The 15,938-nt window shown below is 40.9% G+C and overlaps 1 protein-coding gene across 4 annotated transcripts in view; it reads right to left on the bottom strand.

The window, feature by feature from the left end:
- The window catches only part of fndc1 (fibronectin type III domain containing 1), a 43,179-nt gene that overhangs the window by 11,281 nt on the left and 15,960 nt on the right, over window positions 1-15,938 (bottom strand). For 3 of the 4 annotated variants that reach the window (XM_035952125.2, XM_035952126.2, XM_035952124.2), the window contains 7 exons: window positions 13,271-15,919; window positions 12,984-13,099; window positions 11,991-12,102; window positions 11,201-11,563; window positions 9,434-9,508; window positions 8,271-8,438; window positions 2,688-2,924 (listed from right to left, as the gene is read on the bottom strand). In XM_035952125.2, coding sequence (XP_035808018.2) covers window positions 2,688-2,924; window positions 8,271-8,438; window positions 9,434-9,508; window positions 11,201-11,563; window positions 11,991-12,102; window positions 12,984-13,099; window positions 13,271-15,919 — 3,720 coding nt within the window. The remainder of the gene's footprint in view (window positions 1-2,687; window positions 2,925-8,270; window positions 8,439-9,433; window positions 9,509-11,200; window positions 11,564-11,990; window positions 12,103-12,983; window positions 13,100-13,270; window positions 15,920-15,938) is intronic. The other variant, XM_035952127.2, reaches the window with a different exon arrangement.

Below are 15,938 nucleotides of genomic sequence, written 5' to 3' on the forward strand. Positions count from 1 at the left end.
ACAGCTTCTCAGCTGGCCAGACTGCTGCCTCTGATAGTCCACCGTGTCTCATATAGTGTGTTCTTATCTACACTCTCTTCTCTATCCCTTTTTTCCCCGTGTCAACTTCCAGGTCAGAGAAATTTTGGTTTTCCCTGAGAAGCAGCAGGAGCCGAGCTATACCCTATCTGTGTGTTCAGGGCAGTCTGTGGTTTCATGATTTATTCACAATAAACTGCCAGAGTGAGTTCTTCAAATGTAAGTCCGGAGGGATGCTGGTGACATGTTCAAGATATGCGCCGAACCACCACAGATGAAAAGGAACGTGACAGATTTAATTCTTGCAGCTTGTGTAGCTTTTAAACAACTTTAACTGAGCAGAAATTTGAATTCTCCTTATTTCTTCTTGGAAAAATATAAGCTATGGATGAGTAGTTTCCATGGCAGCAGTTGGAGAGAACGTTCATAGCAGATGTTCTTCCAAGTTATGTACAGTTTGCAAATTCCATAACTTTATAACGTTCGACCACTGGGGAGACTCATTGTGTTGTTAACCCTTTGATGCACAACATGCGTCAAGAGATACCCATTTTCCATTGAATATGGGTCACTTTTGACCCATGTTGTGCATCAAAGGGTTAAGTTTATATTCCACTCAGAAAGTTAAAAAATGCATGCTATGCTAACTAATGTCCATCTGGCTGTGTCCATAGTCACACTCTCATTCACGGCTTTACTACACAGTATATAATAGACAGCTGATAGTTCTCTGGACTAGAGAACCCGTTGGTGGGTTCAAAAGGCATATTCTCTTTCAAGAATTGCCAAAATGACATCATTTATCAGAACCAGAAACTGTAAAAACACAGAAATCGTTAGATTTTCAGCTTTCCAAGGGTTCTTGAACTAATTATATGGGACATGCAGTTCCATCTGGAAAAATAACCCAAAAAAAGCTTTGAATTGTGATAATTCATCAAAATCACTTGATGCTACGTCTCACTTAAAAATTCACCCATAATGAACCATTTGCAAAAACAAAGAGTTCTGTGCTCTGAGACTCGGCTGTGACCAACAGTCAGGTGACTAAAATTCTGTGGCTATCGTCCTGAACTGCACGCAATGTTTACACAGAACAGACAGGAGACAACAAGTATGAAACCTTCTTAAGCAATGAAATAAATACAGAGGGCTCAAAAATGATATAAAGTGAAGCAAGCTGTCAAGCATGGTAAAATATCTTTCTAGCACTGATGAGCAGAGCAGAGTAACGGTTGTAGAAAAGTAAATACTTAAACATGTATAGCATGTAGAGCCATCATTGTTTTTCAGATATTTTTGAGTTCTTCATGTTTCTATTCATGGTTGTGTTGTTTCCATAGAAGTGTAGAACATTACAATAGTTTACACTAGGGATGTCCGATGTTGGCATAAAAATGTAATATCAGTCAATATCGTTAACGTTTTTTTTTTGCCTATCATGACAACCGATAAAATAATGCCTGGATTTCACTGGCATTTAACGGCGCACAAATGATGACATCATCAAACTGCGTCATGAAGTGTGTAAACAGAAGTGTGGCTGCAGAAACAAGCTTGCTGTACCTGACTAACATATGTCTGTGGCTTGGGATTATTTCCATGCCCACATATATTGGTATCGGTTGATATTGGAATCGGAAATTGAGAGTTGGACAATATTGCCATATCGGTTATTGGCAAAAAAGCCAATATTGGACATCCCTAGTTTATACTAGTTGTAGTGAAAAATGAGCACACAGGGAGCAAAAAAATGTGACAGAAGCAAAAAACACCCAAAAACAAAGATTTTGGACATTTAGTAAGTACTGTATTGTCATTGATAGCGTCACTGACAGCTGTTGTGTCTAAGTGTAGGTAAAAAAAAAAATCTGAGTGATTATGCATTTAATCTATCACAATAATATAAATTTCTAAAACCCGAGATGATGTCTTTAAATAACTTGTTTTGCCCTACCAACAACTGAAGATATTCAGTTGAGAATGATATGAAACCAAGCTAAAAAAAACAGCATTCAGACCAGAGAATGTTTGGTGTTTTGCTTCGAAAATGACTCATTTGGAAATTATTTTGTTGTCAGGTGACTAATATATTAGTCATTTCACCTATAATTTTCCTTTTAATAGGATTTCACTATGTAATTGTTGGGATAAAGTGGAGACTATTGTGTCCTATTGTTGAAATCATGAATTTACATACTCAGATTTGGGGAAACTCAATTAAAGTGGCAAAGGTTGAATCTGGTACTAATCAGGAGTGACTGTGTATTCAGCCCTAGTTAGTTTAACTTCCAGTGACCTGCCAAGTCACTGGGATGTTTCACCGTGTACACTGCCTATAAAAAGCATTCACCCCTGTTGGAAGTTTTTCCCTTTTATTACTTTTCAACATTGAATCAATATAAGCTGGAATTCCCAAAAAAATACTCGTCATCTCAAAAGTGAAAACGGATTTCTACGAAGTAATGTCAGTTAATTAAAAATCTAAAAAGTAAAATATGTGATTGCACAAGTATTCTCATTCTTTAAAGTGACTCATCTAATTCAACACAGGTGCAGAAAACTGGTGCTAGAATCCACCTTAACACTCAGCTGAGGATGTAAATGATTTACAACTGTATAATGTTGAACAATTTAAGTTTGAGTTCTAGAAAAACAGCACTTCTTACCTGACACCATATCATCCTTCAGGGGTCGGGCCCAGTCCAGGATGATGAAGGAGTGGCAGCCCTCCATGGCGACCACCGTGAGGTTATGAGGCTTGTTTTTAGGAGGCTGGTTCTGATTAGCTACCATACTGTCCTTCTCTATCAGGTTTTCCAGGACGTCGACCTGGAGGTAGTCCAGAGCCTCTGTTAAGGAGCAAGGAGCGCCTGGGTCCTTCTGGATGTAGTTCACATAAGGAGCTGGTGGCAAGAAAAGGTGATGAAAAGGAATTATTTGTTTTAATCATACACATTTGAGTGAGATATTTCTTAATAGATGTATTATACAACAAAAAACAGATAGTTATTGATCTTATAGAGACAGATAGGAAAAAAGTGCTTTCTTGGTTGTGATCTAAAATTAAAGGAGTCAGGAGTTAATGTGATCGCTCTTGTGACTGTCCCCAAACTTTCCCTTTTTCTCCTCAGTTCCACTTTTGGTTTTTTTTGTTTTCTTCCAGTGATTCTGGAAATGCGAGCCGGGCCTACAGCTGCGAATACTTCAGATCTCCCACAATTCCTAGTCTGACTGGGATTTGGAGGGAACTGTTGGAGCCTGGAGTCGATCCCACCTCCCCAGATGATTGTCGCTCTGTGAACGCCAAGAGTCTAACACGTCAGTATCCACACTTCAACTCACAGTCTGGTAGGCTCTGTGGGTTTAAGCTCTTACAAGCTCCTACTGTAGGTATATATATATATACATGCAGGCAGATGACCTTTGTGCTACGCATTCATAAACTAACATACATCATTTGATGTCAGGGTGAGCAGATTTATGTGTCTGTCTATTCACAAGGTGCTTGTAAGGGTGTATTTCTGCAAAGCATCCACATGTCCGGGATCTCTGCAGGCCCATGCACGTGGAAGATCCAGATGTTTTGCCTCGGTCATGTGTTCATTTTAAAATGCTTAAAGTACCTCCCTATGAGACACGCTGTCTTCGTCTGGCTTGCTGAAAAACTAAATCCAAAAACACTGACGAAAACTTGCATGCGTGAGCCTGACGTGGATCAAATGTCACTGGGAAAAAGGATCAGGACAGTTCACATAATGTCAGTTCTAATATCAGTCTAGTAAGGCATAAATTTGCATTTTAATAGTCCAAATAATCTGGTGCTCATTTGCTTGTCCGATGTGACAAACTCCATCCATCTGGAACTAACTGTAAAGCAGGATTCACGCAACTGCTGAAAATTATTAGTTGATATTTGCGGTCCCACGTCTGCCTCGGGCTCCATTCATTTGAACCAAACCAAGCATGGACAGATAAAGAGGCTAAAGAGGAAATCTCTGTTAGAACGTTCACGCAGAGCATGTCAGCAGACTGGCAGGCTGCTGAAGTGGACCAAAAATATATTCAACTAATAAATAGGAAGGAGGAAGTCTCCCCATTGAGTCAGCAGACTCCTCTTTCTCTGCTGAGGTCAGCACCCTCAACTTTTACGATTTCCAGTTTGGACTTGGGGAGTGTAATAGCTTTCAGATGGCTTTGCTAAAAGTCTAATCACAAGATAGTCACTGTTTACCAAGATAGATCCGTCTAGAGCGAACCACGTCATTGTTTCATTGTTGCTTCGGAGCACATGATGCTGATATTTATGATGCTCTACTGATAAAACCACAGCCATAAATCTCAATTTTTAAGAAGGTTTCTAAAGACGATCAATATAAAATGACATTGACAAGTTGCATTTAATCCGTCAACGAGTGAAAGCCGAGCTGTCATTAAAGGGTCACATAGAAGCTCACGGCCCTCATCCAGAATGATAAACCTTGACTCTGACTGACACAGAATTTGTGCAGTATTTTACGAAAACCACATGGCACTGAAGGAGCTGCCTCGACTCCATTCAAAATTAAAGGGGCACTGTAGCAATTTTGAATGTCAAAATCAATTTACTCACCATGGGGAGCACTACACAGCCTCTGAAAACAACATGCCAACACGAGAAAACAATAGTAGCTTGGCTTGCAAGCACATTTTTTAACAGAGGAGCAGGACATTGAGGGCCTAACCAAAGATACTGTTGACTTGCAGGATCTGGTGTTTTGTGGCGCTTGACTATGGGACAAATTGCAGATTATTTGTACTGATTCTGACTATCACAAGTCATCCAACTTTTTGGATGTGTACTAGTAAATCCCTTTATCTATCCCAAAAGTACTATTATACTACACAAGTGTATGATGATTCTTTCCCGCCATATTATGGGTTATGTTCTGATAACCACGCTGTTTTATGTGTTCTTTCTTAGTTGCTCTCTGAGTACAAAAAATGTTGGTCCTGTAAATGTATTTTTGGAGCTGGTCACTACATCGTACATTTATTCACAGTAATTAATTAAACATGACTTTAAACGGCCAAATTAAAAAGGCCTCGGATATATTGTTTTAAAAGGTTAGAATAACACAGATCCCGCTTTTGCTTCTGTCAAGAGAATATTTTGGTGTGTTTGTGCGGCCATATGAGGTGATGCGATACGAGAGGCCAATGTAAGCAGGCAGAGACACTAAAAAGAGAGCAAGGAGCCAAAGTTTACGAGTCTAGAGACCATGAACAAAGTGTCCTCAGTTAACTTTGTTATTGGGATCCAATTAAAGTGTGTCTGTATATTTTTCCTCTTTGCGGCACATTACTATACAGACTGAGAAGGTGATATATCGTATTTATGAGGTATTGCTAAGAAAGCAACAACAGAGGTCCAAAATTATGACTCCTCCCCAAAACCGCAAAACAGCTCCCATCAGACTATCACTATTTACGGCACTGAGAACAAACAGGTCAACCATGATCTTGACTTTCTAAGCTAAAGACATATGCTATTTATTTAAATTGTATGGTAAATATAATGTGCGTTATTCTCTTCAAACATTGACTAAACACACAGAAACTAAAATAAAGATACACTCTCCGGCTGGTAGTAAATATCAGATGAAGGATGGCTTTCCATACGTCAAGTCAAAGTTGAACTTATTATGTGTCTGTAGGGAGTCAAACTCTGAAGATAAACCAACATAGCAGTAAGTATTATCTTACTCCTTGGGAGAAACTAGACTTCTAGGAGTAGATATTTTTCATACATTAAATAAAACCTCTGCTAAATACAGAGGAGTGATCGGAAACTGAAATCTGATGCTTTAAACTTAACAAACTATCATTTTTGACAACTTGGGACAGCAGACACAAGCTTTAAACATGACAGTGACATACTTTGTTCACATCCCATGATTCTGGTCACATGGCCAATAAAAGTTTAATATTCATTTTTATTTTAGATAAGCTTTGGGTGTGCGTTAACTCCTCAACCGAATATCCATCCAATTTCTAATTACCCCAATATGTTCACAAGTTGCTTACAAAATGTATCTGTTTTCTGTTTGTTGCTGGGCAGGTAGTGCATAGAGAGCTTTTAGAATGTTTTGATGAAAATAGCTTCTCTCTGTAGTTGAAAAAAGGACATGAGAGCCAAAATGATAAAACTGTAGGCCAGTAAACAAAAACAATTAGATGAAAGACACTATAAAGCACCACAAAGGTGAGTGGAGCTGTAAATTTACACCATTATTCTTTGTTAGTTCATCAAAGTCATTTTCTACTGCAAGAACTTGCAGGCCATTGAAGGGCAGCCTGAATTGTTGCGCATTTTTTGACTACATGAACCGACTGTAAAACTTACACTACCAGTCAAAACTTTGGACACACCTTCTCATTTAATGGTTTTTCTTTATTTTCATGACTATTTACATTGTTTATTCACATTGAAGGCATCAAAACTATGAATGAACACATATGGAATTATGCAGTAAACAAAAAAGAGTGAAATAAGTCAAAACAAATTCTATATTTTAGATTCTGCAAAATAGCCACCCTTTGCTTTGATTACTGCTTTGCACACTCTTGGCATTCTCTCCATGAGCTTCATGAGAAACTGGCTCACATAAGGACCGCCCCAGGAAAGGAAGACCAAGAGTCACCTCTGCTACTGAGGATAAGTTCATCCAAGTCACCAGATTCAGAAATGGCGAGTTACCAGCACCTCAGATTAGAGCCCAGATAAATGCCACACAGAGTTCTAGTAGCAGACACATCTCTACATCAACTGTTCAGAGGAGACTGACCAATCAGACCTTTATGGTCAAATAGCTGCTAAGAAACCACTACTAAGGAAAATTTGTTTGTTTTGGCCAAAAAACACAAGGAATGAACATTAGACCAGTGGAAATCTGTGCTTTGGTCTGATGAGTCCAGATTTGAGATCTTTGGTTCCACCTGCCATGTCTTTGTGCGACCAGAAAAGGTGAACAGATGGTCTCTACATGCATGGTTCCCATGTGAAGCATGGAGGAGGAGGTGTGATGGTGTAGGGATGATTTGCTGCTGACACTGTTGGGGATTTATTCTAAATTGAAGGAACACTGAACCAGCATGGCTACCACAGCATCCTGCAGCAACATGCCATTCCATCTGGTTTGCCTTTAGTTGGACCATCATTTATTTTTCAACAGGACAATGACCCCAAACACACCTCCAGGCTGTGTAAGGGCTATTTGTCCAAGAAGGAGAGTGATTGAATGCTCTGTCAGATGACTTGGCCTCTGGTCAGGTTGACCTGGCCTCCTGTCAACCATGAGATGAACTGCAGAGTCCATCTCATGGTTTGGGATGAGATGAACCGCAGAGTGAAGGCAAAAGGGCCCACAAGTGCTCAGCATCTCTGGGAACTCCTTCAAGACTGCTGGAAAACCATTTCAAGTGACTACCTCATGAAGCTCATGAAGAGAATGCCAAGAGTGTGTAAAGCAGTAATCAAAGCAAAGGGTGGCTATTTTGAAGAATCTAAAATTTAAAACATGTTTTGACTTATTTCACACTTTGTTTACTACATAATTGCATATGTGTTCAATCATAGTTTTGATGCCTTCAGTGAGAATCTACAAAGAGTCATGAAAATAAAGAAAAACCATTAAATGAGAAGGCGTGTCCAAACTGTTGAGTGGTAGTGTATTTCAGGGTTGTTTATGGTGTAGAAAAATGTACCTACTCTAGACTCCATAAAAATGCTATGTGCATCTTGACGCTGGATGGTTAAACTGGAAGAAGACAACAAATGCCATTTTTCTACCCTTTTGATTTCCTCGTTGTGTAGCAGTCATCTTCTCTCAAGCATCACAATCCTCAACATAAAATTCAACTTACTGTATAAGCTAGCATAGCAAACTCTGCATTGTTCTATTTCAGATATGCTCATAGAACTGGAATTACGTGCAGAAACTATTATGTCTTGTCATTATTGTGTTGCAGTCTTAGTTGTAGTTGTGGCGGAAGTTGTCCAACTCTACATCGCACTGGTAGCAGATAAGCTGAAAGGGTTGATTACATGGGAGTTCATGTAAAGGTTCCTGCCACCTCGAGTCTGCCCTGAGTTCCTGCAGTGGACAGCCACATAAAACCGTCCCCAAGAGTAACACAATAAGTGACTGCATAGAGATCATTAAAGCAAGAGTAAGTATGCACAAGGATACATTACTTTAGTCTTTGAGTACCTGTAAATCGCTTCTTCCCACTGAGGTCAAACTCAGATGAAGGGCCTCTGTTGGACGGTCTTGGTTCTGGAGTTGGGATCTCGGTGGTGGTGGTGGTGGTGGTGGTGGTGGTGGTGGTGGTGGTGGTGGTGGTGGTGGGCGGCAGGGTGGTCTGAACAAAAACTTCATCTAGCAACAACACATGTGTCAGTGAGCCTTTGATTAAAATAAATATATATTATTTACAAGCTAACTCGATAATTTACTGCCATTTCACTAATCCTTTGTAACTGTCGCCATGATCTGTGTAATAAGAGTGTCAGATACATTTAATTAATTGTGGACAGATGTATGAGCTCACTTTGTAAGGACCCAACGCCTAAAGCTGTATTTTTGCTGCCTGTATTTTCCATGTGAGTGGGGGAGGGGTCCTTGAGGACAACGGCTATTTCACAAGTCTCCAAAGCTAACAAATGTGGAGGGATTTGGTGGGTGAAGTTCAATTAGTTTCTTCCTCTTTCATCGCTGTTTTTTTTCCCTTTGCTGCACCAGTGGACCTTGGCATTACATCATGATCCAAACACATGCAACCAGCTTTTTGCCATGGCAGGGTAATGCTATAAATCTACACTGACTATGACTTTCCAGCAAATCTTAGAAATAAAGAGAGTATCTCATGCAGTCGATTCCTTCAGATATCCACACACCTGTGGTATACACTACCATCAACCTGAGTTTGCAATTTTCCATTCAGCTAGTGTTTTGTAGCTGAAGCTGGGGTTCATTTATTACATTATGAAGCAATGATAAAACAGCAAAATACATTGCATTAATTATAAGCCAGGGCATTCTCCTCAGCTTAGTAATGCAGTTCACATGCAGCAAGCGTCCAGTTTTTTGGAATAAAAGTGATTAAAAACAGCCCATAATGGAAAATATCCAAACCTCGAGCAATGAACCAAGACCAAGCCAAACAAACGTACAAAAAGAGAAACAAAGTGAAGACCACAGACAAGGCAAAGAGGAAGACATGGAAAGAGCTAGGAAATAGACTCACTGACAGAAAAACAGACAATGAACAAACAGTGCAGTGTAAAAGGCCACAAACAATGAGCATACAGTGTACTCTAGTCTATCCCAGCCCTGTGGCGGTAGGTCGGTCCAAAGCCAAACTCAGCCAATACCTTTCTCAAGAGCAAAAGCATCAGGCATCATGGTCTGTGTAACCATGTAGTCCATTTCCATCCCTGAGGAGTCCTCTGTCAGAGAAGTAGAACAAGCCGTAGCATCAATTTCACATGGCTTTGGACACAGTCTAAACTGGCATATGTACATAGACATGTACACCCACACATCCATATAGACAAACCCATTTGAACACAGAGGGACTAGACAGTTTCACCATTTTATTGTGATGTTTTTGGAGTCAATTTGATGCTTTTAGTAGGACTTTATCTGCCATCGCAGGGAGAATAGGATCTCAGAAACTACATAGAAGCTATAAATCAATATCGCTATGATTGTTATTTAAATACATCAGCCACAATATTAAAACCACAGACAGTTGAAGTGAATGACAAATCTGATCAGAATGCAGTGTTCTACTGGGAAACCTTGGGCCCAGGCATTCATGTGGATGTTACTTTGACATATACCCACCACTTGAAGAGCATACACCCCACTTATGATGGAACTCCTCCCCCAGCAGGATATTGTGCCCAACCACACCGCAATAAGTGCCCAGGAATGACTCGAGGAGCATGGCAAAGACGCCAAGACACTGAATTGGCCTTGGAACTTTCTTACGGTAGATTCCAATCTGATCAAGTGTCCATAGATGGTCTGCAGATCCACAGAGGCCCCAACCCACAACCCAGAGGACTCTGGTGCCAACATCTTGGTGCCAGACACCTGATACCAGAGATGTCCTATGTCCATGCCCTGATAGGTCAGGGCTGTTTTAGAAACCTGACAGAGACCTACACAACATTATGCAGGTGGTTTTAAAGTTTTAATGTTTTGGCTGATCAGTGTATATCTACTGCTTGGCAAGATTGTATTGTTTATTATCTCTACACCAAATAAGACCTGGTAACTTTCCATATTCACCTATGTAGTATAGCTGTAGTGTCACAGCTTTTTTATTTCAGATTCAAAATTCTGTCTGAATGGATTTTTGCAAACCCTTTGTCCATTTACACTGCTTTTGAAGCTTATAATGCAACATAAATAACAACAAAAGTGGATTGTTTATCTGATACTAACAGTTCTATGCTTGTATATTTATGTGTTAGGTGCTTAAATAAATATAATCTCTATTTTGATTTTGCTTTAACATTTTTTGGTTTGTTGCAACTCTGCTAATCTGATCTTCTAGACTGGGTTTAGTTTAATTATTTTCAAATTCCCCTCTGTGTGTGCAGTAATAACAATAACATCCATTTGTGTGTTTGTGCATGTAAGTGTGCTTCAGGCCTTATCTTTGTGTAGCAACTCAAATGGCAATGTATGACTGACAGCTCGTAGTCTGTTTAAACCAGCAGGACTCTGACCACAGCCAGCTCCCAGAGGCTGAGACTTAAATGTGGTTCCTGTGGTCTTATATACGGTAGACACACACATGTGCACACACACAACTGACCAGATCACACAGTTATACACACAGTTATAGAGTTATAGGACTCTGTGGGCACAGACAGGAAGCACTCATGGCCTCGGTTTGGATGGATTTGACAAACAATGCAACTGAGAGATTTAGTGAAGTCATACTTATTTATGTTCACTATTCTGACTCTGAACTTGACTTCAGCTCTGTGGAAAAGCTATTAACTAAACAATACTGTAAGTAGGAATGCTGCAGTATATTGTTTCATTCCTGTAGCACAAATCACTATTTAGATTGATCTTTTATGATGGTGTCAGCAGAGTTATGAATCAAGTGAAAGGCTCACCTTCTGGATAACAGTCCAAAATTCCTTCTGGGTCCAGAATTGGATACCCATATTCATCTGTTTTAGAGTAGGTTCCAGGTGGACAGGTTGGGTATGGCATTGCAGTGGTAGATTCCTCTATGAACCATTCAGTGGTGGTGGGTTCAGGTGTGGTAGTAGGAGCCATGGTGGTGGTGGTGGCGGTGGTGGTGGTGGTGGTGGTTGTTGTGGTGGTGGTCCTTGGGCGTGGCCGGTCCAAACCAACTACAGGTTTTCCTCCAACCATTAGGACTTTGTCTTTGGGGTTGATGACTGGCTGGCTATCTCTGCCATGGCCAAACAATGCAATACCTTCCTGGCTTACCAAGGGACTGCCCATGTGGTCTGGTGGTTGGTGAATGGGCAGAGCAAAGAGAGAGGGTTTATTATTAATGACTTTTTCTTAGATAGTTTGAACATAAAACAAATCTGACCCACTTTTTCAAAAATGAATACAGACTACTAAAAGACTTCAGTGTTAAAATACAGTTGTGCACTAATAATTCTTTAGCAAAGGTTTGTGCTGGTGATACCCAATCAAATTATCTAAAAAACAGTTACCAAATGGATACCAAAAACCATGAAAACTACTTTATAAATATGCTTTTCTAAAGTTGTTCTGTTGGCTAACTAGCATGCAGACTGCTGAGAGTGAATGGGCAAATATTCCAAAAGATTTTTACAACAACTGTACTATATCTGATTAAGTAATTTTTTTGCACATAATGCTTGAGCTATATAGTGTAAAAAATTATCAATTGAAGCATATTACCAAAAATGGTGCGTCCATCCTCTCCAAGCACCACTCTCTTGGGTTTGCCTTGAGAGTCCTGGAGAACCTGTCCGTCCTGGTTCATAAGAACTCCCCGCTCCAAGTCTACCACCTGGCAAGACAGAAATATTAGCAAAAACCACATAATAATCTATACAATTAAAATCAGAACTATTGTTTCATCCTGAACATAAGATTTAGTAAATCATGCTACTATTTCCTTCCCACTGTTGCCGACTGCTTGCTCATAGGGAATCCAAAGGCAATTTTGGATTGTTTGGTTTGTTTGCTCTTTGTTAAAAATGCATAAGATCTTTACCTCACTATGTGAAGTGCTATTAGATGACACATATGTTGAATTGTTGCAATATAAATAAAATTGAACTGAATTGTTTACCACTTGTTCTTGTAAACATACTCATTTAGTCAACAACTTAAATGGGAGAAATTGGTTTGTAAAATTTCAAAGATATTTTAAAAGGATAAAGGGGCAAATTTTGAAGCAATTAAAGGAGAACTTTTTAGACTATGCTTATTTGCTTTCTTGCTGTGAGTTAGGTATACTGTATATCAACAACAAGTAACCTTTACTTCGCAGAAGGTAACAAAATCCAAATTGAAGTACCACTAAAGCACATTCAACGGTCACATCTGATTTGTTTAATCTGTGCAAACAACATCTTGTGGTTTTATTGTTGTGCGCCAGACTATTTCTTGGACAGGCACAATAAATTCCTGGTGGTTTTTCATTATGTAAGGTTGCCAGTCAGCCAGTGCATAAGTGCTTCGCCTTGTTTCCAGTCTTTATGCTAATGTGAGCCAAGCCTCTACTAGCTGTATATTTCAAAGTGTCTGACTATTACCTAAAAGCTAGCACAATCTACTGTATTTTGTGTTGCACATGTCAGTAACAAGGGAAAGTATTTAATACCTTTTCTGTCTCATGTTACACTGATATATAAATAGCTCATGCTTTAGCTCAAACATAGTTACCCATTTGTTTCCATCAGGTCCAGTGATAAACCTTTGGCCTGTGGCCTTGCTAGTTCCATGAGAGGAAGAAGACTCTTTATCGTCTGTTGCTGTCAAATTAGGTCTTCCATTTTTACCTAATTATGACAGAATTTAAGCAGAGCCACAACATTACAAAGATAGTTAGGGATCACATTATTACACATTATCTATCATTTAAAGGCTCCACCAGGAGGCACTTGCACCTTTTGTGTAAAACAGCAGCTGTCAACAACTTTTAATCACATGCACATACCAACTGACTTTACCATTTCCATTGCCAGGTTTGAGTCCTCCTCCATTGCTTGGTTTCCCTCTGCTAATGGGATAGCGAGGTCTCCCCCCATTGTTCCTAAAGCTGTCTCTTGATGAAGAAGATGGCAATGACAGTGATGAAGACGATGATGTGGATTGAGAGTTGCCATCAACCAATCCCCCTGTCCTTGCCACAGCAGTGCCACCATCCCGAACTGAGGTGAACACTGGCTGAGGCAAACTTGAGGAAGAAGAAGAACCAGATGACGATGAGGAGGAATCAGATGTTGAAGAGCCAAGTCTAGAGTTTTGTGCTGGTTGTGGCTTGATGGGAAGCCTAGATCCTCCAAACTGCCTGTTACCTAGAACAGAAGAGCGCACTCTCCCATTTACCCCTACACCAGGACGGCGATAAGTTGGGGTGAATCCAGAGGACGTGCCAGACCTTGTTCTGGATGAGGTTTCCCTATTACCGACACTCTCGTTGTCTTCTCCATTTCTGTGGGGATCGGCTGAAGTTATAGTAGGATTGTTTTGAGCTGCTGTCGGGTCTGCAGCTTTACCATTTCTCCCAGTGATTTCTTTACTCCTTTCATCGAGATAATCCTTAATACGATCATTATCATTTCCAATTGAGGTTCCTTTATGGCTGGGCTCACTGGAGTCACTGCGTCCACTCGAGGAATGATGGGAATCAGGATTTGAAGAGGTGGATGCTGAGGAGGAGGATGATGAAGATGAGGTAGATGGGTTTCTAGTGTCGCTAGATGCTGTATTTTGATTGGTCAATGAAGGCTTAACTGAACTCGCTCCAAATTCATTCTTTAGTGAGTCATGATTAGGAGTCCTCAGATCTTCACGCGTCTCCTGTATCAAGGACACTCCTTCAGCACCCGTCGCTCCTGCAACCCTTGTGGGTGTCCCCCTCAGAATTGGTCTGCCGGCCCCTACAGAAGATGACACCCGGGTAAACGGAGTCCTACCCTCCTGCCTGGGAGATGCCGTCCTTGTACCTGAACCAAATCTGCCTGGGTAACGACTAGCTAGCCAAGGGAATCTTTCAGCAAACGAAGAACTAATTCTAGTACGAGAAACTGCAGGCTTTTCATTTGTGCTTTCATCCCTCCCCTCTTCTTCCCTTGTCTGCTCCTCTGCGTGTTGTTTTCTAGAGCTTGAAGTAGGCTCCTCAGCTTTGTTTACTTCTCTCTGTGTGTTTTTGTAATTATTGTCATCATTTCCTTCTCTGTATGACGTGTCTTGCTCTGGTGACGTATGTGAAGTCTGTGAATTATGTGTATCTTGTGAAGTTGCAGAGCTGTGAGATCCTCTTTGAGAAGTGGACTGAGAAAACCTTGATGTGTCTGCAGTGGAACGACTGTTTGAGCTGCTGTGTGAAGTGGATGGATAGGTGCCTTGCAGAGCTGTAGAGCCACGTGACCTAGACTCTGATGTGGACTGTGATTTGTCAATATTGTATGAATCTGAGGTTCCCCTGCTGTTGGAAGTGTCTCCTGAAGTTGATGTTGATGTTGTTGGACTGAAAGTATTTGATGTTTCATGGTTTTGAGTCCTTTCTGGTAAAGCAGACTGTGATGTTGCTGAATTTCGTGTGTTTGATGCTACTTGGTTCTGAGTTCTGCTTAGAGAATTTGACTGTGAGGTGTGGGCAGGTTTATAACCATTCAGGATGCGGGTTGAATTCCCTCTCAACAAAGTTCCAGGATGTCTTCGACCATAACCAAATCTAGAACTAAAACTAGACCCACTGGTGCGTCCTGCTGAAGCAGAACCTCTACCTACTGGGGAAGTGTCTGTCTGCTGTGAATTGGTTTCTTCTATAACTGTTGTGGAGGGTTTCGCGTGTGTCATGCTGGATTTATCATAGATGTTTTTAGTCTCTGGGTATGTGGAGGCTACATAGTCTTTCCTACTGGCTGCTGACTCCTGAATATGTGAGGAAGAAGATAATGAGGTTGTGGAAGGGGATGATGAGGAGGAGGAAGAAGAAGGGAAAGAAGATGAAGAGGAATCAGATGAAGAGGATGAGGTAGCAGAAGATGAGGAGGATGAAGACAAAGATGAAGATGAACCAGTGGATGAGGATGAGGAAGAATCCTTGGATCCTGCTTTTTGATGGACTCTGATCTTAATTGGCCGTCTCTTTGGTGGATTAGCACCAGAAGGTGCAGGCTTAGTTGGGGAAGGTGTCACAACTTTGAGACTGGGGGTTTCAGTAGTCAGGAGCTCATCATCATGATCCACATCATCCTCAGTGTCAGGGGAAACATTGTTGTCTGGTTCTTTTGTCTCTGGCATAACTTCCATAGTTGTTGTCTCCTCTGCTGGAGGTGGTGTTGTAGGTATTTTCGCTTCTTCTTCCTCCTCTTCTCTACCTCTTCCTCTGTTTGACCCTCTGTTCATTGTATTCCTGACTGAGCCCCTGACAGAGGAGAAGATGCTGTGATAGGAGCGTGTCTGGGAAAGTGGACGTAGACGCCTGTTGACCGGTGCAGCAGGACGTTGTGGGAGTGGTGTGGTTGGTTCTTCTGGCACCTCTGTGGATTGGAGGTCGGATTCTTCATGGTCGGTATCCTGTTTGGAAGGAGTGTGGCTAGTCCTTGAGCTGTCTTTGGTTTTTGAGAATGATGAGGCAGCACTGCTGGCTGGCAGGAGATACAAAGG

This window comes from Amphiprion ocellaris, chromosome 12, assembly GCF_022539595.1.
Source record: "Amphiprion ocellaris isolate individual 3 ecotype Okinawa chromosome 12, ASM2253959v1, whole genome shotgun sequence".
In the NCBI taxonomy this organism is placed as follows: domain Eukaryota; kingdom Metazoa; phylum Chordata; class Actinopteri; family Pomacentridae; genus Amphiprion; species Amphiprion ocellaris.